General features: G+C 43.6%; 1 protein-coding gene across 1 annotated transcript in view; it reads left to right on the forward strand.

Moving 5' to 3' along the window:
* Positions 1-23,178: 23,178 nt before the first annotated feature.
* The window catches only part of LOC146344545 (poly(rC)-binding protein 3-like), a 54,452-nt gene continuing 50,698 nt past the window's right edge, over positions 23,179-26,932 (forward strand). Inside the window, exon 1 of the mRNA XM_084857571.1 lies at positions 23,179-23,256. Coding sequence (XP_084713697.1) covers positions 23,179-23,256 — 78 coding nt within the window. The remainder of the gene's footprint in view (positions 23,257-26,932) is intronic.

The following is a 26,932-nucleotide window of genomic DNA, read 5'->3' on the forward strand; positions in this document are numbered from 1 at the left end:
TTCCCGAATGAGAATTTTTTTAAAGCATGCACCCAAATGCATACTCCCCCCCCAGTAAAGCATGAACATGCATTTTAAAACACACACCCACACACACATTTTAAAGTGTGCTTTTGTTTTTAAATGAATTTTGTGAATGTGATCACAAGCTTGGGAATGTGTGATCTTTGGCCAAAAAAATGGGCTCCTCTTTGCATTCAGGGTTGCGAATGGGGCACATTTTTCTGATGTGCAAAGTAAAACAAAATTCTCATACATCACTAGCTGACCACTACTTCTCTGACCTGGTTTTCACATCACACTGGGGGTGTTTGGACAACTGCAGGGGGAAAAGAAGCCATCATGGCTTCTCCCCCCCCCCACCCTCACACATGCCTGCTGTTTGCATAATTGCCTGTGCTGCAGTGTGGGTTGGCATGTCATCTGAACCCAGCATGTGGCAGCGGTGGCTTCTTACCCACCCTACAACCCCTACTGCAAGAGGGGAGAAGCCCTGATAGCTTTTTTTCCTCCATGATCATCCAAACCTGGACACCCAAGTCATGGTGGGTTGTTATTGTGGGTGGTTGCAGCATGGCTTAGCATGACATCCGAACCTGGAGCGGTTTTTCCTTTGTGGGTTGTTTTTTGCAAACAAGCCACCCTGAGAACCCATGACTTGTAGTAGGGTTGTTTAGGGTGGTTTGTTCTCATGGTGGCTTTTTGTGACATTGGCAACCAGTGGGGCGATTTTATTGTGGGTTGTTGGGAATGGCTAGAGAGCTGGCCAGCAAGAGTGGCAAAATCTCTGCCACTCCTCGCGATCTCACTACTACTGCCACCATTCTCCCTCATCCCTTCCCAGAGCCCTCTGCCTCAGGATAGATTTTTAATTCTTTTTTTTTCATAGAAATCTTCATGAAAGCACACCAGAGAGTGTCCCGAATGTGTTTGCAATGTTTTAAAGTTATTTTTATTTTTTCCTGTGCAAGTATGCAGGAGTGAATTCCGTTGTTATGAAATTTGTGCAATTTCCCCCTCAGTTTTATTGCTCTGCCTTGAAATTTGCATAATTTCTCCCTCTCTTTTACTGATTTGCCATAACATTTGTGCAATTTCCCCCTTAGTTGTACTGCTTTGCTTTGAAATTTGCACAATTTTCCCCTCAATTTTACTGCTTTGCTATGACGTTTGCATATATTTAGCAATCCCACTCTCTGTTCAGTCACCCTCGTGTATATTTGACAGCTAGCAATGGAGACCAGTGGAGGGAAGCAACAAGCACAGTGATGGGTGTGGTGGAGCTAAAAGCGGCTGGCAGCTGCAAGAGAGAAGGAGCTTTAGGGGTGGGTGTTATTACTTTGGTAGAATGTGAAACAGCCTTTGAAAACAAGGTGTTCGCTAGCAAGGGAAGCACCAAATTGGAAAATGAAATTGATAAGGACATTGACAAGAGGGGGATATGGCTATGTTGGGCTCAATAGCAGACAGGCGGTCTTGTGGTCTTGTGTACTTGCGCAAGACTATGAATTACTATTTTTTAATTGCAAAGGTATTCCCACATTCATAAGGGCTCAGAAACGTAAATCTCTTCAGCGATCTGATGTTGGGGGGGGGGGAGTTTCCCTCGGTAGCCAGCAACCCCAGCAGACCAATTGCAGAAAGGGTGCTGAGATAGGGAACAAGGAAACTTGCCAGCAACAGCTGGAAGGACTGAGAGGGACTGAGGGAAAAACAAGCCACGGCTAGCCTCTGAGCAGGCGATCGTCTGTCAGGAGTAACAGACAAGCCATCCTCCCACTGTGCCTTATTCTCAGGGTGGCTTAGCATGACATGTGAACTTTCCCTCTTTTGCCCATGTGCCCTTCCAAACAGCTTCTGCTTGGAGGCAGGTAATTCTGCCCTACCTCTCCATCTGATCATCCAATCACTCTTGATGCAAACACACAGTATAATTATTCTCCCTCAGAGGATGCCTTCTGTGTTTCTGCATGAGTCACTGCCCTGACCTCATTTGGTTTCTGTCAGGGGGCACACTCAAGACAGAGACTCACGCAAGAACAATGGGGGTGAGTTCCTCTTACACGTTAATTCTAAAAGTAAAACTTTTCACACATCTCCCAGAAATACAGTGCACCTCCACTCTCAGAAGTATGGAAAATACAACTTCAGTACCCTCCAAAGAAACTATAAAACCTTGCTATTAATATTTTGCCTTGTGTTTCTAAGCAGCTGGAACAGCCCTTTTTACATAAGCTGTAAGGACAGCTACTGTAAAGTGTTTTCATGCTTACGTCTTGAATGTGAATATCTACTGCTTAAAGGCAAAGGATGTTAGATGGGCCTCTGGGAACATCAAAAGGACATAATTTTATCTGCAGCATCTTAATGGCCTGTGATGAATTCACACTACATTTTCATTTAACTAATTGATTCTGTAACAGAATTTCCATCTCATGCCAAATTTATTATCTGTTCTTGAGCTGTCAGAATTTAGGTCGGCTTCAGAAACATTGAATTACCTAAGTTCATTTCTTCTTTTCCAAAAGCAATTGATTTGGAAATCTGACTCTAAATTGTTAACTTTTGTTTACACTGGTAGGAAATTATAGTACCTGCAATAAGCTCTGAATTCCAGCCAGATTTATCTATGAGAGATAATGGCCTGGCTGCTGTGTAACATTATTTTCCCAAGATAAAATGGAAATTAATCAAGAGCCATTCATTATCCAGGCACCTTTTTCTTTGCTTTTGGCTTGTCTCAGCTTCTGATTTAACTCCTTAGCCAGGCAAACAAATCAGACAGAAGTAACTGATAGTATAACTTTTGCTCAGATAGGTCAGAGCTCTTGTGTGCAATAGTCAGTCTACGACCTAGTTCAAAAATGATGCCAGATGTGTAAGAAAAACTTACACATGTGGGATTCCACACGTTTCATGTCTTATTTAAACTGTGCCCTCTGCTATGTGTACAGAATCAGAGTTAGCACGTCAGAGCAGCACCTGCCCAGGCCACTGATCCCTTGCATGCTAATGCTGTAAATGTAGGGTAGGCAACCCGATTCAGATAGGGTGGTCACTTAAGAAGCACCAAAAAGAGCACAAAAGGGGACATCAATTTGCATAACATTTGCATATGCTCATTTATATGTATAGACACACATTTAGAAATGGTTATTAGAATTTTAATAGAAATACAAAACATCTCACCATAGTATGGAAAACTGACTAGGTGACCTGTGTGTCTGCCTGTTCAGTCTGCTGACCAGGTGCTAACTGTGGGATTGGCAACAGTTCTTATGGTTATTTATCTTTAAACTAGAATTGCAGAGGAGAGCTGTTCAAACAGAGGACACTTTCAAATAGAGGACAGTCCTCTGGCAGCCCCACAAACAGAGGACTGTCCTCTATAAAAGAAGACACATGGCCAACCTAAATTTAGATGAGATGCCAGCCACATTTGGACATTTGCGAAGGGAAGTGTTTTCTTACTTACTCGCTGTCATATTTAAACTGTTCCCAAGCTTTTCTGCAAACAGAAGGTGAGCTCTCTTTATGTATTGGAATCCATTTTGGATTAAGGGCATGCTGGCGTAGAAATTTCTAAAATAAATAAACGTCACAACAGAAGAATGCTTTGCTCTTCAACCTAACCTCTGTGAATTTGCTTACTCTTTTGTCTAAGAGGTTCTTGCTGCAAGAGTGAGCAGTTTTAGGGCCTGCTAGCTTGGGGCAGGATCCATTCCTGCACAACCCTCTTGCCTCCCTGTCCTTCCCCCCACTGGTCTTTGGCTGCAGCATGCCAGCTATTACTTTTAGCTGGAGGCCGCAAGCTGTCCCCATGGCCCCAGCAGCCAACATCTTACTCATGGTCCAGTTCCCTTCGCCCACCCCAACACTACCTTTTACAATGTTTATAGTACATTGTTTTGAACAGTATTTCTGTAGCTTGATATTTTAATGTTTGAAGACTGCTTTGTTTTTAATTTTATTGTTTTACGCTGCCATGTGGGTCAGTTTTTTTTTTTTTTTTTAAGATAAGGTAGAAATAGAAAAACAAATAAATGTGTTTAGGATCAGGATGCAACATGCATCAATTTATATGTTTGCTTGTTTGTTTATTTATATATTACATTTCTATACTGCCCAATAGCTGAAGCTCACTGGGTGGTTCACAACAAGAGGATATAAATATAATATAAAAATTTAAAACTGCAAACTAAAACCTAGCAATAGTGCAAATATTTAAAATACAGTAAGAGGTTAAAAACATCAGAAATTGAAAGACTATAACGTCTGGGAAAATAAGGTCTTCACCTGGCATCGAAAAGACCACAATGTAGGTGTCAGGTGAGCCTCCCTGGGACGCTCATTCCACAGCTGGGGTGCCAGAACAGAAAAGGCCCTCTTCTTAGTAGCCATCCACCTCACTTCATTTGGAGCGAAGGACTGCTGAAGATGATCTTAGGGCCCGGACAGGTATATAGGAGGAGACAATCCTTCAAGAAAGTAAAGATATACATTCGCCCTGCCCTGCCATTCCATGCTTTACAACTATTCCTACATGTCAGTTAGCAAACAAACAAAAGTATTTGCCAACCCTGATTTTAAAAAATGAAACACCCTGAGCATGTGCTGTGTCACATTTTAAACTCAAGTCATAGCATCATCGTGACTACAGGAATAAAATGGAGTTTGCTTCTGTTGCCCTGATGCTAAAGACATTTACGTGGGAATAAGCATCATTTTGATGTAGAAGTAAAAATGATAAACTGAGCCACCCCGAACTCTAAAAATAAGGCAGAAAGGATGTGGTGGTAAGTAGTATCAACTACATGAACCTGTTTACTGCTGCCCCCTTTATATGCCACTCCCTGGGTGGTCATTTGGGGGGTGGCTATGGGGTCCTGGATTTTAGCTGCGAGGTCCAGCCCTAGCTGTACCACCACCATTCTTAAAAGTTGCCAATGTACCACTAAAACAAACAAAGGGTATTGGTAGTAGTGGCCAGAATATTTGACTTAGGCTAGGAAGACCTGGGTTCATATCCCTGCCCAGCCATGATAAATAGCTCTCCAGGGGGTGTCTCTTTGGTTGATTTGCTGCGAGCTGGCTCCATTTGGAGGTCATTTGGGACACATGACATCATGGCCATCCTGCAGCCACCCTGCAGATTTTCACAGAAAAGCCGGATTTCTTGAGACTACTTTAAGTCCAATTCTTTTCCGTACGTCAGATTCTCTGCAGTGTAGTTGTTGTGTGCCCCAACCCCCACATTTACCTTGGGTACGCTAGCCCTGACCAGGGGTGTGCCTTTCACCGTGACCCTGGTCAAGGGGTGTTTCCTGCCCCTGTGTTTCCCTGTGTTTCCCAGCACAAAGCAATTAGTGTCTACTCAGAAGTAACTCCAATTGTAGTCAGTGAGGCCTGTCCCCTGAATGCGCACTTCAGAATTTACAGAGATCCCCCACAATCGAAATAGCACATTTTAAAGCACTAATTCCCTAAAGGCTGTTCAGCACTATCTCAAAGCTGCTATTCTCTGTTGTTTGGTTTATTGGAAATAACTAATTCGCACCTGTGCAACATTGGGTTAGAAAGGGGGCTGGTTTCCCATCCCTGTGTTTCCTATCCCTGTCTTTCCCAGCCCAAACATGTCTACTCAGAAGTAACTCCCACTGTGGTCAATGAGGCTTGTTCCCGAAATGTGCAGTCCTGAAATTACTGAAATTCCCATGCATTGAAATAATGCATTTAATTAATACGAAGCTTCTAAGCTTTGATTGTTCACAGCATCAGCAGCTTCACGGGAGGAGAACACTGTGTTCCCTTAATGATTGTTGCTCTAAGGAAGTAATTAATGGGGAAGGGAGAGAGAGAGGAGAGTTTTTTGGTTTTTTTGAGACACAGGAGGAAACCTCCCAGGATTTTATCGGAGAAAGACAGGGGATAGCATGGACAGGGATGGGGAGGAGCCTATCTTATTGGTTGAGCAGCCCCTGCCAATCAGATGATGTTCACTCCAACCACCCCACCTGGAAGTATGTTCTGTGAAGTGACTTATACTGGTATGGTGCACCCATTTCTGGAGCCCTGTGCAGGCCAAAGCCGATTCATAGGAAAATCCAGGTAAGCCACCATTCCCTTTTCTTTCCATGGTCCAGCTGGTTTCTGTAGGTTGTAAGTGGCTACAGAAATACACCCACAAGGCTTGCAGTGTTTGCCATGGATGTATCCTAATGTCTAATGTTTGAAAAAGGCAGCCTTGCCAGAGGTAATACATACAAAGGCATTCACGTTATGTCACAGCAGCTTACTAATTGTACAGTGTGAAATGTTAACAAGAAAAGGTCGATTCAGTTCTAATGATGATGAAAATCAAGTGATGCCTTTGTGACCCCAGAGAACAGGCCAGCTTTTATAAGCAAACTAAAACAATTTCTTGTTTTTGCTGTTATCGAGCTATATTCCTGCATTAGCATTAAACAAAAGCTTAGATGATGATTCAGTTCTTTTTGATCTCACATAAAGTGACCCATTCTATGCACAAGTGTGTTAAATAGTTAAAAATCCCAAGGGATCCGGCATATTGACAACATTGCAATTTCTGGAGTGTGAAAAATACTAAGCTGACTTTTAATGCACCATGGATGGAACTGTAAAGTAGTTTTCTTCAAAAAAAATTGTTTCCTTTGTATATTACATATATGACGGCTGTAGCTGTTAATAAAAAGCCACTGTGCATTGTGTTGTATGTAATACAATACAGCACTGAGCAAAGTGACAGAAAGCCAATCTACAGGGCCAATTTAATGAAGAGAGAGAGCACGTCAGTGTCGTCTGCAACAGATGACACTGTCGCCAGTCCGCAGCCACTCTGCAGCTTCCCTCTGGAAAAGACACATTTTCAGAAAGTCATTTTAGTCTGCTGTTTTTCTTAAACGCTGCTCCGGAGTGGTTCTGCTACACTGTGCCCCATCCCCCACATTAAATCCTGGGCATGCCTATTTCTGTGACCTGGTCAAGGTGTAGGGCTGCCCCTATTTTTCTCCCCATTCCCTTTTTTGGACACAGACTTCTTCCCACTTAGCACTACTTCCCATTCACAAGCATTTACCCATGTGAATCTGTAGTGTCTTTTTCCCATTGAGAAAATCAGAGCCACACTGTTTCAGGCCTTCACAGCAGCGCATTATCTAGCCTCTTTTTCCTATTCACAATGGGGCAGTTTCATTCACAGAGGGGAAGGAGAGGGGGTAGCCAGTTGCAGGCCACCAGCGGTATTTTGCAGTATCATTGCTGCAATACACTGAAAACAAAAGAATATAAAGAGGGGAAGGAGAGGGGGCGGGCAGTAATGGGAGCCAGCAGCAGTGGTATTTCACAGTATCGTTACTGTGATACACTGAAAACGAAAGAATACACAGAGGGGAAGGAGAGGGGCCAGCCAGGAGTGGGAGCATGGACAGGGTGGGGAACAAGCCTCTCTCATTTGCTGAGCAGCATCTCTGCAGTTGATGACATTCACTTCAACTGGCGGGACTCCACCCACCCAACCCCAAAGTAAGGTGGTTTAAAGTGCTCTTGTGTGACTTGTGAAAGCAGGTTTGTAAGTGGTGTATACTCTGCTTTTCTTGTTTTGTATGCTGCTGATGGACCAAAGCCAACTTCATGGTAATCCGGATAAAAGCTGAAAACGCTTCTGCATGTGTTTCCATGTAGATCTGGCCAGAGATAATAATACAAAACAGAGATTTTTCCTGTTAATTTTGGTGAATAAAAGGCCTGATAGTTAGTGAGAGAATCAAACTTCAAGACCACTTCTCTTGTACTAGGGATGCTCCTAGCACTACCAGTTTGAAGGCATGGTGCAGCTATTCTGTCTTTTCTTCCTTAATGGATTTTCTGCAGTAAAAAAAAAAAAAAAGATGGCAGAAGTAGTGGGAAAACATGGGAGGGTTACGAGTAGAAGACAACAATGCTTGCCCCCCACCCTGTAAAGATCCATGGATGAGGCAGGCCGATGGCACAATAAAAGCCTTGATGCTTTCGAACTGTGGTGCTGGAGAAGACTCTTACGAGTCCCCTGGACTGCAAGGAGGTCAAATCAGTCCATCCTAAAGGAAATCAACCCTGAGTGCTCATTGGAAGGACAGATAATGAAGCTGAAGCTCCAATATTTTGGCCACCTAATGCGAAGAGAAAACTCCCTGGAAAAGACCCTGATGCTGGGAAAGACTGAAGGCAAAAGGAGAAGGGGACGGCAGAGGATGAGATGGCTAGATAGCATCACGGATGCAATGAATATGAACTTGAGCACGCTCCGGGAGAGAGCGCAGGACAGGAAGGCCTGGCGTGCTATGGTCCATGGGGTCACGAAGAGTCGGACACGACTGAACGACTGAACAACAACAACAACTGGAAGCACTCCATGTGTAAAACAGCAAGATCAACCCTTTGGCTATTTGATCTTGCATATTATAGCATAAACTAGTGCTAACATGACTGGCACCTCAATTCTAAGTATTTATACTTGCATGTCTGCCTGTGGTGCCATTGTACCAGCTCTGTCCTATGCTTTGTAATTTGCAGCAGTAGGTATACACTTTCCAAAGTCCTGATGTGCTGGATGGGCAAATACAAATGAACCCATTGATGAATTCTTAATCCTATGCACACTTACATAGGAGTAAGTTGCACTGAACTCAATGTGTGACTACCTTCTGAGTAGACATGCATAGAATTACACTGTAAGCAATTACCATTCTTAACTTTTTTTTAGTATGCTTTTCCTAAATTCTCAACATGCTTTACATATATGCCCTATAATGCTCAAAAGAACTGTGTAAGGTAAGGAAATAGTATTATCCACTTCTATAAACCTGCCTTATCCTTTTGAGAACCGTTTTGGGCATGGATATTTAGTAATATGAGCACACTTGTCAAATCAGAAGCTGAATTTCTCTTTCAAATGCATGGGAAGCATACACAGTATTCTCCAAAAACATTTTATGTGAATATTTTGCCAGAAAATGCAGAGGAATATTCATCTGGTTGCAACCAGATGAAACCATGAAAGAACCAGAGGACAAAGAAAAGGCAGAGGTGCTCAATTCCTACTTTGGCTCAGTCTTCTCCCAAAAGAGGGTCTATGACCCCCCTGGCAAAGGCGAAGTACAGGCTGAAGGGGCAGGATTGCAGCTTGAGATCGACAGGCATATGGTCAAGGAACACCTCATTACTTTGAATGAGTTCAAATCTCCAGGGCCAGATGAACTGCATCCTAGAGTCATAAAGGAACTGGCAGAAGAGCTCTCAGAACCGCTGTCTATTCTCTTTGAGAAATCATGGAGGACCGGGGAAGTGCCAGATGACTGGAGGAGGGCTAACGTTGTCCCTATCTTCAAAAAGGGTAAAAAGGAGGAACCTGGGAACTACAGACCAGTCAGTCTGACATCAATCCCTGGGAAAATTCTGGAGCAGATCATAAAGCAATCCATCTGGAAGCACCTTGACAACAATGCAGTGATTACTCGAAGCCAACATGGATTTGTCAAAAACAAGTCCTGCCAGACAAATCTGATCTCATTTTTTGATCAAGTCACCTCCCTTGTAGACCGTGGGAATGCTGTAGACATCATATACCTCGACTTCAGCAAAGCTTTCGACAAAGTGCCCCATGATATCCTGATGAGCAAACTAGCTCGAAGTGGGCTAGATGAAACAACGATCATGTGGATCCACAGTTGGCTACAGAATCGGACCCAAAGAGTGCTTATCAATGGGACCTTCTCAAGCTGGGGAGAGGTAACGAGTGGGGTACCGCAGGGCTCAGTCCTGGGCCCAGTGCTCTTCAATATTTTTATTAATGACTTGGAGGAGGAGGTGCAGGGAATGCTGATCAAATTTGCAGATGACACAAAATTGGGAGGGATAGCTAATACTTTGGAAGACAGAAACAAAATTCAAAGTGATCTGGATAGACTGGAGTGCTGGGCAGAAAACAACAGAATGGCATTTAATAGGGACAAATGCCAAGTTCTGCACCTAGGAAAAAGAAACCAAATGCACAGTTACAAGATGGGGGATACGTGGCTCAACCACACTACGAGCGAGAAGGATCTTGGAATTGTCGTCGATCACAAGCTGAATATGAGCCAACAATGTGATGTGGCTGCAAAAAAGGCAAATGCTATTTTGGGCTGCATTCATAGAAGCATCGCTTCCAAATCCCGGGAAGTACTAGTTCCCCTCTACTCAGCACTGGTTAGGCCTCATCTGGAGTACTGTGTCCAGTTCTGGGCACCACACTTTAAGAAGGATGCAGACAAGCTGGAGAGGGTTCAAAGGAGGGCAACAAAGATGATCAGGGGACTGGAAACAAAGCCCTATGAAGAGAGACTGAAAGAACTGGGCATGTTTAGCCTTGAGAAGAGAAGACTGAGGGGAGATATGATAGCGCTCTTCAAGTACTTGAAAGGTTGTCACAGAGAAGAAGGCCAGGATCTCTTCTCGATCATCCCAGAGTGCAGGACACGGAATAATGGGCTCAAGTTACAGGAAGCCAGATTCCGACTGAACATCAGGAAAAACTTCCTGAGTGTCAGAGCAATACGGCAATGGAACCAATTACCTGGGGAGGTGGTGGGCTCTCCCACACTGGAGGCCTTCAAGACGAGGCTGGACAGCCATTTGTCAGGGATGCTCTGACTTGGATTCCTGCATTGAGCAGGGGGTTGGACTCGATGGCCTTGTAGGCCCCTTCCAACCCTACTATTCTATGATTCTATGATTCTAACCAGATGGTAGTTTGAAACAGATTTTGCAAATGCTTCATCTTTTATAAACTAACTGAAATGTTTATTGGTCATCACAGTATGAAGATGGAAGGGTAAAAACTGGTAACCTTCAACGGTATGTAAAGGCCATGTTGGTACTTCCTTGTTCCTCTGGTTCAAAATGGCAAGAAAATAGGGCTTGTGTGAAAACAGATGACTCATTGCCCAAACCACTTTCATAGTACACAGGGATTATGTAAATGGTCATTCCAGTCTGTCCTTTGGATCTTTTTAGTTGCATGCTGCCACTGCATGGCCAATTTGTGGGATGCTGCAATTCGGTCAGGTCTGGAGTGCATTGCCACATAGCTGATCTTCTACTAATATGGGAGCCTCGTGTGGCATTGCCTAAGTTAAAAGTGCATTTTGAGATCTAGTTTTTAAGAACAAAAAGTCCTTCAAAATTGATCTTAGGTAAGAAATTGAATTTCCTCGTCATGAACCTGGTAACTCAGCTGTGAATGACAACAATCAGCCAGTTTGTGATTTAACAGCAAGAATTGATATATCCCACTTCCCTTGGGTGTCAGTACTGTGTAAATATTAAGTGTTTCTGGGCCGGGTGGGTGGAGCTAAGGGTGCAATCATATGCACACCAACCTGGGAATAAACCCCATTGAACACTGTGGGCCTTATTCCTGGGTAAGCATGCAAAGGATTGCATTCTAATAGTACAGTCCTCTAAATGTCTACTGGGAAATAGGTCCCATGGAGTTTAATGGGACTTACTCCTGCCTAAGGCTGCAATTCTATGCATAGCTAACTGGGAGTAGGTCTCATTAAAATTAGTGGGACTTACTTCTGAGTAAACATGTAAAGGATTATGCTGTAATGATGCAATCTTATGCATGTCTATATAGAAGTAAGCCCCACTGACTTCAGTGGGACTTACTCCCAGGTAAATGTGTATAAGATTGAAGCCTAAGTGACTTAACAGAGAACTGGAAGAAAACTTACAGTGCAACCCAAGGTGTTGGGTTTAAGCTGCGGTGCATGCCGGGCACCATTTATCTAATTGCCTGTCTGGGTAAGGCTTATCGTGTCATCTGAACTCGAGTGACATGGCTTGTTGGAGGTTATTTGAGGGTTGATTCCCCCTCCAACCAGCCATGCTGCCCTGGTTTGGATGACACAACAAGCTGCCCCCAGGTGGGTAATTAGGCAAATGGTGCCCAGTGGCTTAAACAAGCCACCGTGGCTTGTTTAAGCCGTGGTGATCATGTGAACCGGGCCTATGTAATTTGTGTAGTTTGACCCTGAACTTGCTCAGCTGTTAATGGGAAGGCAAGTCTTCCCATGAAAGAATGCTTACCATTCAAGGGACAGTTAGAATGTTAATGAGAAGCCTTGATAATCAGACATTCACATGCAAATCCTGAGTCATCTTAAAGTACTTCCAGGCATGGTTTTGGTTTACACCCAACTTACACCCGCTGCTGCTCATGTGGTCGAGGATCAGTGTGCCCTCTCCTGTTCACCACCCAGATAATGTTTTGCACAATCACAGCAGAGGAAATAAGCCACTGTGGATTATTTCCCTCACCGCATGTGCTGGTCACATGCTGGCAGAATTTGCTTCATTACCCTCACCAGCATGGGTTGCTGTGCTGTGCGAACCCGGGCGGCATTGCTTGTTGGAGTGAGCACTAACACTCAAATAAGCCATTACCTGTTGTTGGGCCATTGCCCACTCCCATCAAGCCATGCTGCCCGGATTCACAGAACACAACAACTCATGGTAAGCTGGGCGCTTCTGGACACCATGCAAAAATGGCACCCACAGGCAGCCGGCGCATCGCAGCAGCCCCGTAGCTTACTTAAGCCACGGTGGGCTGTCATGTTGTGCAAACTGGCCCAGAGAGACTGAGAAAGAGCTCTCTTCCACTGCATGTGTGAGGAGTAGAAAGACATTCCCAAAGTAGAAAGCATGAACAGGTGGCTGATGCAATTTCTAAATACATTATCTCCTGGTAAGAACTCCACGGGGAAGAGAGCGCATTATCCCTCCTCCCGTACAAATGCAAGGCATATTCACCTCCTTGTTTACTTTAGTAGTCTGTGTTGCAAAACCTCTTTTGGCAGGAAACCAGTACTGAGATCTGAAAAGCCAGTGAGAGCAGGAAAAAAAACACCTTGATATATAGTTATTGACCAAACCCTGGACCCAGCAGGTATGACCCATGACCTGCCAGATGCTGCACTCGCTTGCCCTAGTTCCATCCCGTCTTCCTCCATAGGGAAACAGTATTTTTGAGATACAAAACTGGCAACTCTAATCTTTATTATTGCTATTGGCAGCAAAGTGGAGACAAACCTTGCGAGGTTTGCGACTTCCCTTCCCATTGGGATGGGAAATGAAAAAAGATGCTACAGTGTAACCCCAACAAACAGAAATATACTTTTCATTTGCTATTGTAGTTGTCTTACTATTCTTCCTTGCAAAGAGAGTATAGGCTCTGGCTGATTAAAAAATAGCTGAGATAATTCAGCGCTCTTAAGTTCATTAGACTAGATTTTTTCTGACTTAGCTTGACCGTGGTCCTAAAAAAACAGGTGGGGTTGTTTTCATTTAACAAGAGCTATAACCATGAACTTAGCACTTTCTAAAAGACAATTGCACGATAAGCAAACAATTGGTAGCTCTGAGAGAGCTCTCCTTCAAACTCAGAGCTCTGTTTAAAATGGTTATCTTGAAACCACCACAGGCCTCTCTTCCTTTACAAATGAGCACTGACTGGCATTCCAGCATTTCTGTGAGCTTTAAATAGAATTCGGCGGGCCTTGCTTCTCTACAGAAGTAATGTAACCATTTTAACAAGGCACTAAAGGCATTGTACAATTGGCCGACCCATTTGCTAAGTCAGTGTGATCCATAAGCTTGAGATTTGTGTAGCTGCAAATCATAGACTCGATTCAGGTGTTCAGGAGTGGCACTGAAATAGGGCCAAACCATAAGCAGTGGACACCATTACCATAGGGTTTTTTTTTTAGCAGTAAATAACATCTTATGGGAGGTACTTTAACCTTTTGTCCCTCACTGCGGTCCTGATTGACAGGGGGGAGGATCTGATAGGAGGGAAGTTCCCATTCGTGTTTCCAATGCAAATAGGAGATCTGGATCAGGACTGCATTAGGGAGCAGAAGGTTAAAATCCACTTTCCTCCTGCCAGGGTTCCAATCTGGATCAGGGGTCCCATGCCTGCTATTGACTCTAAAAATAAATCCATTCACACAAGCGTGTGAATAGCGTCATGTCTAATTTGACCCATAGACTGGGTTCGCACGATCACAGCAGCCCACCGTGGCATATTTAAGCCATGATGGGTTGCAGGGCGTGCTGACAGCCATTTTGAATATTCCAGATGAGGCTTTTATAAGGCCATCAGCCTGCCTTAGTCATGGAATTTTATAGGGGGGTCCATTGAGGCTGGTGTCAAGGATAGGCATGGCTGGCCCACACCCAAGTTAGGGACACTGACAAGAGCTTCCTGGAGTTCCTCCTCCTGTTCATCACTGCAACCTCCTTGTTCACTTGCCTTTTGTTCTGGCCCAGACAGAAGTGGTGGTGACAAGGAGGAACAGTAGATGGCAGTGCTCACTTGCTCATTGGTTCTCTACCTGTTTAGCAAGCGAGTGGTAGCAATGATGAGAAAGAGGGTGAAAAGCAATAGCAGCTGGTGACAAAGGTGGTGAGAAGGTAGGCTCACTGAGGGAGGAGCCTACTGAGGATATTTTGCCCAAGGGCCCTGAAAAACCTGGAACCAGCACTGGATCCAGACATCATCTTTTTCTTCTTGCAACATTCTGGTGTTTTTCTACTGCTTCTTCTGCCTCTTTTCTTACTGCAGAAAATCTATTGAGGAAGAGAAGATGGAATAAGTGCACAAGGCCTTCTGATTGGTAGTGCTAGGAGCCTTCCCCCTGGAAGCACCCACAGAATATAAACGGGCAACAGTTTCTGATCTAGCTTTTTCCGGTTACTGTATGGCAATGAAACTGGTCTAGAACATCTCCTATAAACTTTCTTCCTTCTAATTTTCCAAATTTCACTTCATCACAATCCAGCCTTTGAAGTTGCTTTGCCTTTCCCTACTTCTCTTGCTTCCTGTTCTGCAGTATTTCAAGTGCAATTGTGAGTGAAACTACAGAATAAAAATTACTGAATTGACTTCTGTTCTGCACATCAGACATTGCACTGAGAGAGCTGAGGCATCATTTCACAAACTTTTTATCAAAATATTTTGTCTTAATAAATTGGAGTTTCCAATGTTTACTTCATCCAGGATCATCACACCCTAGTGTCACCACTAGGTGGCACCAGCATGAGAAGTAAGCATGTTATTTCCCCATCCATGTAGATCACCCAGCAGCAGTTGCCAGTCATCAAAGGTGATCTTTGAACTGACCCATGGATCTTTGGGCACTATTGTTTAGATGGTGGTTATACCACCAGAGATGCTGCTAGTCCACTGGAAATCTTCATTGACCCAGCACTTATTAAGCAGCTTTCTTGTTTTGATCTGCTTGCAATGTGTGGAGTCATAAAGAAGTTTCAGTTCTGGCAGATATCAGTAAGTGAGATGAATTCCATCTTAACCTGCCTATTTGATTAAGTACCTGGCTGGATTCAGTCTCATGGCTGGGGATGTAAAGCACAATATTCTGAATACATTTTAGGTGGCAATACTGGGAGAAGCTCCTTTGAAAATAGTGGGACTGACTTCTGTGTAAACATGCATAGGATTGCACTGCTAATCCCCATTTCAATCTAGATTTGAATGGTGATTTCGTTCATACCAACTTTTATCTCTTTTAAAAAAAATATTCCTGAGCTCTTTATTTACCTCCAGATTGCTTTGTGAAACCCTATACTCTCCATTAGTTACTTTCTGTGGTATTAACCTGATACTTCTTAATGCTTCAGAATAACAAAGATATTCCTTTTGTATGGTATGATTAGTAAGATCAATGCTGTCTTTGTTACAGGCAACAACAAATATTTTTAGTGGCAAATGTAAAAGCTGTTCTCCATCTATAACTAAGCGTTTCTCCAGAAACATGAGAAACTAGTGAAAATGTTCAGGCTAGGAATCCAGATATACACTGCCATGGCTGTAGAATTACTAGAGATGTAGATTGTTGAGGGAATCTAATATATCTCTCTATAAGTAGATTAGGAATTTGAGGCCAGACAATTCTCGCTGCAGCTGCTTTATCTGTATCCATCCAGAGTAAACTATGGCATAGATTCAAGAAGTACTTTTCCTAGGCCAAAATGTTTAGCAACGTTAATCAGTTACAGTAATCTATTTAAAATCTTTTCATCAATTAAAGAAGTGCTGCCAATTAATCAGGCAAGAAATAAAAAAAACTGTTTATAATATGAGAATTTACATAAAGTACAGATGGTAGACGAAACATTAGCCCTATCTTACAGGAGAGAATGCCTCTTCTTACATGGTGTTTAAGAATGTGTGTGTATCATCTAAAAACAAAGCAAGTATGCTTTTTTCTTCAAAACTATTGTTTTTATACACACCCACATTTATGCAGATTTAATTGTTTAATCAATAATCATATGATTAATTTATTTTCTTTAAGCAGACAAGACTCCTAATTTTTGATGATATCATGTCACCACAAGAAGGACTTCAGAATCTGATATGTCCAAGCATTGGCATGCCATATTACCAACTCCTCTTAAAACTCTCCTTGGTTTCAAAAGAGGTTTGCTATCAGGGCTGGCCCCCTACCATTAGGCAGAGTGAGACAATTGCCTCAGGCGGCAGATGCTTGGGGGTGTTGGTGGCAGCCTCCTGAACTTCCTGGCTATTTCCCCTTACACTAGCCTGCTGCCTCAGGTGTGGTAGAGGACACTATCCCTTTGCCTGTGATGAAGTAAGATTCAACTGCCACTCCAGCTGGCTTCTGTATGTGGAAAGGGGAGGGGTGCCATTTTGCCCTTCATCTCAGTCAGCAAACTGGCTTGGGCCAGCCCTGTTTGCTATGCAGCATGATGGGATGGGGCTCCTGTTTGAGAAACATATCCAAAGCCTGAGCATGCACAGATAGTCATGTGGCTCTTTGATTCCAAGCCAATATGTTTTGCCACATTACATCATTTGAGTTGCACTCATCTTCATATTAATGAGCAGTGGTGTGCAGGCAGTGTTAAACTCTGAAATCCCAAATTACAGTTCACTTAATGTGCATTATACAAGGACTTGTTTATCTCTCCCCTTCTAATCTCCAAAGACAAACTGACGGTACAAGAGTTTATGATAAGGTGTGTTTCATTTCTAAGCACTAAGATCTTGGCTTGCAACAGACAAGTTACCTTTCCCCCCATAGATGGAGTTCACTGTACCTTTTGCCCAAGTTGACAGTAGGGATACTTGGAAATTTGATCTTTGTGAATTACTATATGAAATGACTTAATTTGTGTCACTTGGATTAATGTGCAGATTGGAATTTAGCTAAAAACTAGATTTCACATTTCTGCAACCATTGCAACACAATTCCCAGTAGTTTAAACATATCAAATTACACATTTAAATTCATGTTTTAAGAGGGGTTTTTTTAAATAATCAGATTAAGCGGAACAGAAGTATAGGTAAAACATGCAAAAGTGGCACAGGCTAGAAATAGATAGATCCACCTGCCCCTAGCTGACAATCACACTGGATTTTTAAATTTAGGGATAGCAACACAGGACTTTATTAACATATATTGCTATTTGTTTTCAAATTGTCTGGTGTTTCAAAAGATAGCATTACAACTTAACTTGTAAAGGATAAGAATTAAGACTGTCAACTTATTAAATAATTAGTAGTTGAAATTTCATCTGCCTTTTTACCATCAATTAGATTCGAATACATTTGTCAATTGCCCAAACAAATTATAAGTAACTTTCTGAGATACTGAAGGAAGTGTAAGGAAAGTTGCAATTTACTAAATCAAGACCCAGTACTTACTGTAAGCAGGAAAGGGCATCTTTATTATTTTGTTTTTCATTCCCTGTTAACAGTAACACATCGGGAAAAATACCATTAAAACATAGACATATATGCCCTTTACTCACAATTCACAAATTAGTCATCTTCACACATTTATTGTATGAGCCAAAGGCCATGACAAAAAGAATATCACTTAAAAAAAATACATGTAGCCCAGGAATAAAAAAGTAAAAAGAGAAATATCAATACAGTACAGTATGGAGCCTAGGACCCAGGTTCCACCAACATACCAACAACATTTGCTCTAATTTTATTTGTTGTTAGTGCAAACATTGATACTCTGGAGGTAGTTGCTGAGATCTGACAGCAAGTAACAGACTGTTTCTCATCTGAAGCAAACTCATGAGTTCCTAGGATACCGTTTATAAATTTAACTCTGATGTCACTAAAAGGACATTTCAGGAGGTGATGCACCAAGTCGTCAATCTAATGTGGGCATTTCGAACACAGTCACCACTCCCAGGGCACCTTGCTATATCATCACATAGAAGCACAACTCAGAATATGTGTGCCTTTGCATGGGGAGAATCAGGTTACCCCAGTGGAGGCTGCTGGGTCTAATGTCAGTGGGGTGGTGTGAATCCGCTCCGGGTTTCAGTCAGAACTCTAAAGGAGCTATCCAAGATGCGTAGCGTCACACCTTGGATAGCTCCTTTAGAATTCTGACTGGTTCTGACTGAAACCCGGAGCATATTCACCACCCCACTGACATCAGAGCCACCAGCCTCCACTGGATTATCCAAGTACTGTAGCTTTATTGTGAGCCCTTGTAAGCTCAGGGAGTTGTTTTACAATATTTAAGGTCCGAGCTGTCTTAACATCATAGAGACCAGCCCGAGCAAAATATCCCTTGACTGATGTTTCCAGCTGTGGCATTTGGTGCAGCATGAAAGTGGACGGTGGGGCTCTTTGAAGTGCCTGTCCAATGCCTCGCTCTTCAAAGAGCCCCACTGCCCACTTCCATACTGCAGCAAATGCCACTTAGTGCAGCTGTCCAGAGCAGCTGACAGGCCCGATGCCCCACTCCAAGGAGTCCTTCCTCGGCAAAATATTGTGCAGCTGTTCTGAAGAGCAATGCTGGTCACTTTCCACAGTTGACACATCTTTCCAGAGCACCCACCAGGCTCAAAGGCCTTGCTTGGAGGGATCCTTTCTCAGAGCAAGGCATTGTGGGTGCGGTGGCCCTGGAGACCACTAAGAGTGAGGGATTATTTGGGCCTAAATCACCCATGCTGCTACTGACACAGTGGAGGCCAAAAATGGGAAGAGATGGTGCAGGTGGGGTGGGGGTGGGGAGAGAGGCGGCAGTGGCGCATCCCCCTCCCCCTACCTCAGACGGTGGCACATCTTGCACCACCACTACCAATTAAAGTAATGCTTGCAGCTCTGATAGAAATTAAACCAATCAAGCTTGCTTATATCTTAGATTTATTTAATAATCTCCAGCAGTATCCTAACATATACCCCTTCTGCAGTCTGTGCTTGGGTAACTCAAGGAATTATTCATATTTCTGTGTCTTGCATCATCCCTTTGAAAATATTTTCAAAACAACTGGAGCACCTCTTGACAGCCTTTGAACTGCTTTGAATACATTTTCCTTGTTCCCCTTTTCCTTGTTCCCTTCCACTTTTGACTCAACTCGTCCCTCCAGCCTTTGACGCTTTCCTGATTTATCTGAATAAATAAGTCTCTGATTATTCTTTATGCCATTGCAAATAAAGTCATTTTCAGAAGCAGATGTTGATAGGACCTGACCAAAAAAAAAATCCTGGAGGGCAATAACTATCTTCGGTGAGCTGCTCGGATCATGGCACAGAGTGATGAAACAAAATGGTACAGGCTGCAGAAAATGTAATTAAATTACCATTCCATTGTAGAAGCCCATTTTAAAATTACAGGGAATTCTGAGCTCATAATGCTGACATTATAGTTGAAAGGATCCTCGCCATGGGTCTTGTGCATTTTTTGGTGCGTTATTAATCATGCTTGACTGGAAAGATATGTGTAACCTACAACAAGCAGCCTCTGTAGTCTTGCCAAAAGAAGCTTTTGTTCCCTGAAGAGAATCGTATCAAAGGCCAGTGTGTCCTATTATTACACGAGCAATGGTGGCTTTGAAACACATTCAATACACTGAATCAACAAACAGCAAATAGAAGAAAACAAGCGCTGCAATACCGTATGACCTCCCTTGGCCCTTATCTAGTTACTGCATTCGCTGACATAAATACCTAAAATAAATAAAGATAATAAAGTATTTCTAACAAAATTGGAGAAAAGCCAGGAAAGCTGTGGAGCTTAGAAAGGGAGGAAATCTTACCATCTCCTCTCAGTGCGAAATGCGGGGCCCTATTTCCCAGTGATGGCCTTCTGTAAATGATGTCTACAGATGAGCAGTAAGGATGAAGTGCAAAAACAGAGGGTGCAGTTCTAGGCTTAATGAGATGAGGGGTATGCCTGCAGGGGGAGTGTAATAACAGTGATGCAAGAGGAGGAAGGGTGTGTGTGTGTGTGAGAGAGAGAGAATATGTATAGTACTCAGGAAAAGCTGGTATAATAGTGTGTGACATGCAAGATGGTGAATGCCGTGTTTTCCCCTAGTTAGACTTAATTCCAATATCCGAGCCTTTCTGGAGAGGGAGAGAGATTAAAAATTGCTTGGGGAGCATTTGCAGGCAGAATCAGCGGGCAGGGGAAGGGTTAAGCAATCCCTCCCACCCAACAGTTATCTCCTCGAAATATATCCATCCTGTGGCCACTGGTGAATCACCAGAAAAGTGGAAATGTATCACCAAGAAAAGAGAACAAAAGAAGACATTGATTTGCATAAAATTTGCACATGCTAATTTACATGTACAGATGCAAATGTAAACATTATTATTATTGTTACAGTTTGATTAGAAATACAGTACATCTCACCATCATGTGGAAGGCTGTGAGCAGGCACCCTGTGTGCCTTGCTCAGTCAGCTGTCCAGGTGCTGTTGACAGGCAACTTCAAGGCCCAGCTCTTCTTTCTGGTGGTTCTTGATCATTATACTGGACTTGGACAGAACAGTCAGTCAAAACAGAGGACTGTCCTCAGCAAAAGAGGACACATGGCCACCCTAACTAGCATTATCAGCGAACACAGGATTGGGGATCCCACGTTAGCCTAAAAACACGCTGTTCTGCACTCAGGCGCCGCTAATTCTCAGCTACCCATCTGTAATATAGGGACAGACATATTGTTCTATATTACATTTGAGTCTAGTGTAATGAATGTGAAGCACTTTGAACACTTGTTGAAATCTTGAAGTGAGTAAGAAGAAAAGAAGGATCCACAGTTCAGATGGCCTTCATTTTAAAATTTATTTATATATAATGGATTGGCTCCAGGATCTGCCTTCCACAAGAAGAAGGAGCCTTCCATGAGAGGAAAGGTTCTGCTCCTGGAAGGTCCCTCTGCCCAATTTTGGGGGATCCCCCACACACCACAACTCACCCCATTCAGCAGGATCTCTAGACTTTGTGTAGCATTTTCAGGGGCTGCCGTGGGAAGGAGGTGGCAGGGAAATTCACTTCTGCCAGCACAGTGGATCCAGTGCAATCTAATCAGAATGCATATCTCTGGTACAGCAGCTTTCCAACAGGGCCACCATTACATACAAGACTGAAAATTGAGCCTATTAGTCCTAGCGTGTTTCAGGCCATAAGACAAATTTAGTTCCCATAACTGGGCTGGCATTGTGGTGCCATATTTGTTGTTGACTCAAGCTTCTTAGAATATTTCAGACTTGTCAGTGACAAATAAGGGCAGACAAAAATAAACTCTGCTGAGAAGTATGAATACTGCTGCTTTTCCTCATCTTCATTCCCAGTGGTAAATGTCTTTGCACACCTAGTCTCTTGATGGATGCTTGTTTTGTTGTTGTTTATTTTTCGTTCCATCTCCACCAGACCTCTCCACTATTCCATGATATGTATTACTTCATAAATAAGTTAAAAGTCCACTGTTTGTCATCAGAACTTAAGAGACATCCTACTACCACTTTGGGTTTTGGCCTTTGAGGGGCTGAACTGAGTAACCTCCAGGCTTCCTAGACAAAAACAAAGCCAGACAGCACCCAGGATTTACAGTGGAAAACAGCTCCTGGCTTATTCCACTGTCTTTGAGATGTCTGCTACCGTTGCTGGTGGTGACATCTGGTTAAAATCACAACAGAACTACATGAAGGGAAAATAAAATCTGTTCTGCTAGAGCAGAAAAAAGGAAGGGATGGAGGAGAGCAAAAATCTGTTGATTTTTCAATGCCCCTCAGTGGAACCCTACATTGATTTTAAATGTAAAATCCAGATTTTGTAGCCATGTACTTTGGCCACATAATGAGAAGATAGGATACCCTGGAGAAGATGCTGATGCTAGGGAAAGTGGAAGGCAAAAGGAAGAGGGGCTGACCAAGGGCAAGATGGATGGATGATATTCTGGAGGTGACGGACTCGACCTTGGGGAAGCTGGGGGTGGCGACGGCCAACAGGAGGCTCTGGCGTGGGCTGGTCCATGAAGTCACGAAGAGTTGGAAGCGACTGACTGAATAAACAACAACAACACATTTACATGCTCATACTGGTCATTTGTTAACATTCCCTTTTTTGCTGTAACATCTGATACAAGTGTATAGGTTATTTCTTGCCTCTCGCTTGGGCATTTTAAGAAAGCAGATTAGCTTTAAGAACTCAATCGCAGAACTGCACAATGCAAAGAATATAGGGCTGCCAACAAAAATGGTAGCCTTGTAGGGAGACTTTTTCTCCTCCCCCCCATATTGGCTGGTTGGCCTTTCCCTTTGCCCCAACATCATTGCAAGGTGCATTTTCCCAACCCACCAGTAGTAATTAATGACGTGGAATGTGAGAGGGGAACTAATCAGGTTGTAAAGGCATTGTGGCATAAGGTAAAGTCCAGGGGGGAGAGGAAAACCTGACTAGAGCTGCCATTTTGGGTAGGAGCCTCCATGTTCTGTGTAATATGTAGCTATACACAAACGGAGACCATTAACTAACTTATAAGGATTGCTATTTAATTCAGTTTTGAGAAATGTTGGCCTCTTTTTTATTACATTTATACCCCACCTTTCTTCCATCGTGGAACTAAAGGTGGCTACATGAGGTTCCCAGGTGGTCTCTCCTCCAAGCACTGGCCAGTCGCAGACCAGTTTAGCTTCAGCAAGGTGGCTGCCTCATGTGCCTTCAGACTATGCCCTGGGACCTCTGAACAGTAGTTTGTTTTTTGTCTCTCTAGGTTAAGTGAACAGGAGAAACTGCTCTGAAAACCTGTATTCAAAGATTGCAGATATTGATCAAGAATGAACACAAAGGATCCGAAAGTGACAGAAGGGGGCCTCAACGTCACACTCACTATACGCCTTCTTATGCATGGAAAGGTAAGCTTCTTCCTATAGAATTATCAGGAGGATGTGATACTGGGTGATATGGCAGTGCTAATTATATTTTAGGATATTTTGCCATTTCACAGTATGAGAGACCCAACATTTTAGCTCTAGTTACATATTAGCAAAACTCTTTATAAGTAGGGATAGGCAAATCTGCCTATTTCTGTCACTTTTGCATATTTTTACCCATAATTCTGTTCCATTTCCATTTTGAACTGTGAATGGGGGGGGTTGACTTTTAAATATATATTTAGATATGTATTTCAATAGGTATTTAAATGTGTACTTTCTCACAAAATGCAAATTTAAATCCATATGCTGATACACTTAAACTGCTGAGTACTGCAGATTGGGAGAGCTGCAAAATCTGTTGAATAGTTACGTTCCATTCTACACATTAGTCATCGAGGTGCAGATGGGACATCTTGTATAGGAATTTGCAAAGTTCAAATTCCTCAAGCTTGCCTAGGTATAAGCAGCTCAATGTGGCAGTGAGATTACACCTGTTTTTATTTAGCTAAAATCTGGCTGGCTTCTGATACTCGATTCAGCTCATATTATGCCTGCATCCCTGCTTCCTTGGGAACCTCAAGAGAACTTTGGCTAATGGGTGGTATAGATATGTAACAAATAAATATACCTGTTTGCACTGCCATGCAGGGGGACAGAGAAGGAGGGCAGCCCAGCTTCTCTCCATCTGCTGTGACTGATGGCATGGAGGGCCGTGCAGTCTCACTGTAGGCTTGAAAAGATCCCAACAATGGTTGGTTCTGTGGGCAGAGCCTGGGGTGGGCGGAAGAGAGACCTGAGAGGCAGAGTTCTCTCTCTGGTCCATTCCTGGGGGATATAAAGGAACCCTACTGGTGGCTTTGGCCACTGCCATCTCCGATCAGTGACGATCTCCAAAGAGATGACAAAGGCCAAGGCTGGGAAGAAGAGTAGCAAAGTCTTTCTGGAGAGGACCATGGCAAGCAGCAGGCCAAAACTGGAAAGAAGAGGATGGAAGTCTGAGGGGCTGAGACATGGAAGAAGAGAATGGAGCTGGGAGTCCAAAGAATGGATAGCTGCTGAAATGGTCACCCCAAACCCTTCCAGTGGATCATGAGCCTGGGCTGAGGAATACAGTTAATTTTTTTCTTGGTGCCAATATGATTTAGTTAGAAGTTTGCTTCTCCAAGTACAAGTCATGCCGCCTAAGAAGAAAACAGGCAACCATCAGACCTTGGCTCAGTCTGCTCCCTGCACCATGGGGCACATCAAGCAAGCCACCAGGTCTCAGGCAACTTCCTCTGGGAGAAATGTCCATCCAAAGGAATGTGCAGACCAGGGGACTCTGAGCCAGACAGCACTGCAGTACTCCAGGGCATTTCCCAAGTCTTGGCTTGCTTCACAGAGCACATGGAGCAGTTCCATTCTCTGGCCCAGCCCATGCTTGCATCACAATCTGCACAGGCAACACAGCCACCTATAGAGGTACAGCCCATGCCTACTTTCACCCCACCCTCAAAAAGAGAGCCCAGTGGGGACTCACTCCCCCTCTGGGGGCTCCAGCAGCCTGAGCAGCCATGAGAGAGTTGCACCAATGAGGAAAAAGCAGAACCACCAAGAAAGCAAGTTGTGGAAGACAGCACAGCAAGTATACAGCCAAGAAATCCAGGGAGGAATCAGTGAGGAAGCCTCAGGTGAGACCTCCTCATCTGAGGAGAATTCTTCAGAGCTAACCAAAAGCTACTGGCTGGTGGCTGCTCGTACCCCAGGCTTAAGAGGGAGGGTTAAGGGGTCTTCTTTAGGCTTAGGCCCCAAAGAGGTCTGGGTGCACAACCAGGAGAGTTTGGATGATGAGTTAGTGTCCTCAGCTTATAACGACAATGGCTTATGATGACAACCTCCTAATCCTTTGCCTCTCATGTGAAGATCCATCACTGTCACTGGAGGCCCAAGTGGGCATGGCGGCTCAGCGTGCCTTTTACCAGCTTCAGCTGGTTTGCCAACTACGGCCTCTCCTGAACAGAGGTCGCTTGGCCACAGTCGTACAGGCACTATTAACCTCAAGACTGGATTGCTGCAATGCGTTCTAAGTGGGGCTGCCCTTAAGGCTGCTCTGGAAGCTGGAGCTAGCGTACGATTGCAGCAGCTCAGCTGTTGTTGGGAGCTGCCCCTATTCAGCATACAGCTCCTTTGCTGAGGGAACTGAACTGGCTGCCTATTTGCTACTGGGCCAACTTTAAGGTTTTAGTACTAGTGTACAAAGCCCTAAACAACTTGGGACCAGGATACCTGAGTTTCTCCCTTACCACCTTCTCCCTTACCACCCTGCCCGGTCACTGAGGTCATAGGAAGGCATGCTCCTGGTGGTTCCACATGGACCTATGGCCCAACTGGAGTCCACCAGGAGAAGAGCCTTCAGTGTGGCAGCCCCCTTTCTTTGGAACTCCCTTCCCCTGGAAGTCAGGCAGACACCAACACTGTGTTGTTTCCAGTGCCTCCTGAAAACAGCACTGTTCCAGGAGGCATTTCTTAACTAACCAGTCACAGTTTCTACTGGCATTTTGTTTTTTTAAAAAGCATGATTTTAATGGTGGTGTTTTAATCATTTTATTCTTTTACTGTGTCATCTTTTGTGTTCACTGCTCCAAAATCTTTTTCAAAATCATGTTTTGGATATGGAGCGGTATATAAATATTGTGAATGAATGAATGAATGAATGAATGAATGAATGTTAGGCAGTACATACTAGATGGATGTTTCGTGGATGCTTTTTCCCTCTTCAAATCTGAAATGGAGGAAGGGAGATACGAATCCAAGAAGAAAAATGGCTGGCAAAGGGTCATATGAACATAAGAAGAGCCATGCAGGATCAGACCAAAGGCCCATCTAGTCCAGCATTCCTTTTTACCATTTCCCTCATTTTAGAGATGTTTCCTTTTTTGAAGTCAAATGTGACTATGCTAGACTTCCTTGACAATTTTCCACTTATATATAAATTACATTTGTTAGCACTGTGGCCGCCATATCCAATCAGTCCAACCACATCTTTCACTAGATCCTGGGTGCCACTTAGGTTTGAGTCCAGGGTTGCCTCCCCTCTGGGCAATTCCATAACTACCTGTTCTGAGGGACAATTGTTTAGGGTATCAAGAAATGCTACCTCTTTGTCATGATGGGAACGTGCATTTATCCAGTCTGTGTGAGGTTAACTGAAGTCACCCATTACTACAACAGTTTCTGTTTTGGATGCCTCCCTGATTCTGCTCTCTGTCTCAAGATTACCCTGAGTATCTCACTCAGGAGATGATAGCATGTCCCCAGTACCAAATTACTTTGGGGACTCGTATTTTCACCCAAAGCAATTCTGTGCAATTCAAAGCAATTCAGCCCCTTTTAAGTTTCTAGTTTGTTTGACACTATATCCTCTTTGATGTACAGAACAACATCACGTACAGCACACCAATGGTATAGTGGAGGCAGGGCTCGCAGGGACGCAGCCCCGGCACTTTTTCATTAGCAGGGACTCTGATGTCATCTGCCACCCCCCTCAGAATTCCCTGTTCCCTCTGAGCTTAGCTACGATCTTCACTGTAGCTGTGGGGGGAATGAATTTTCCAAGCAGCAATATATTGTTCCATGTTAGAATGCAAAGTATTTGGGATGACTTGGTCTGGAATGG

Source organism: Heloderma suspectum, chromosome 5, assembly GCF_057233095.1.
Source record: "Heloderma suspectum isolate Gila_16-S chromosome 5, 16-S_ref, whole genome shotgun sequence".
Classification (NCBI taxonomy): Eukaryota; Metazoa; Chordata; class Lepidosauria; order Squamata; family Helodermatidae; genus Heloderma; species Heloderma suspectum.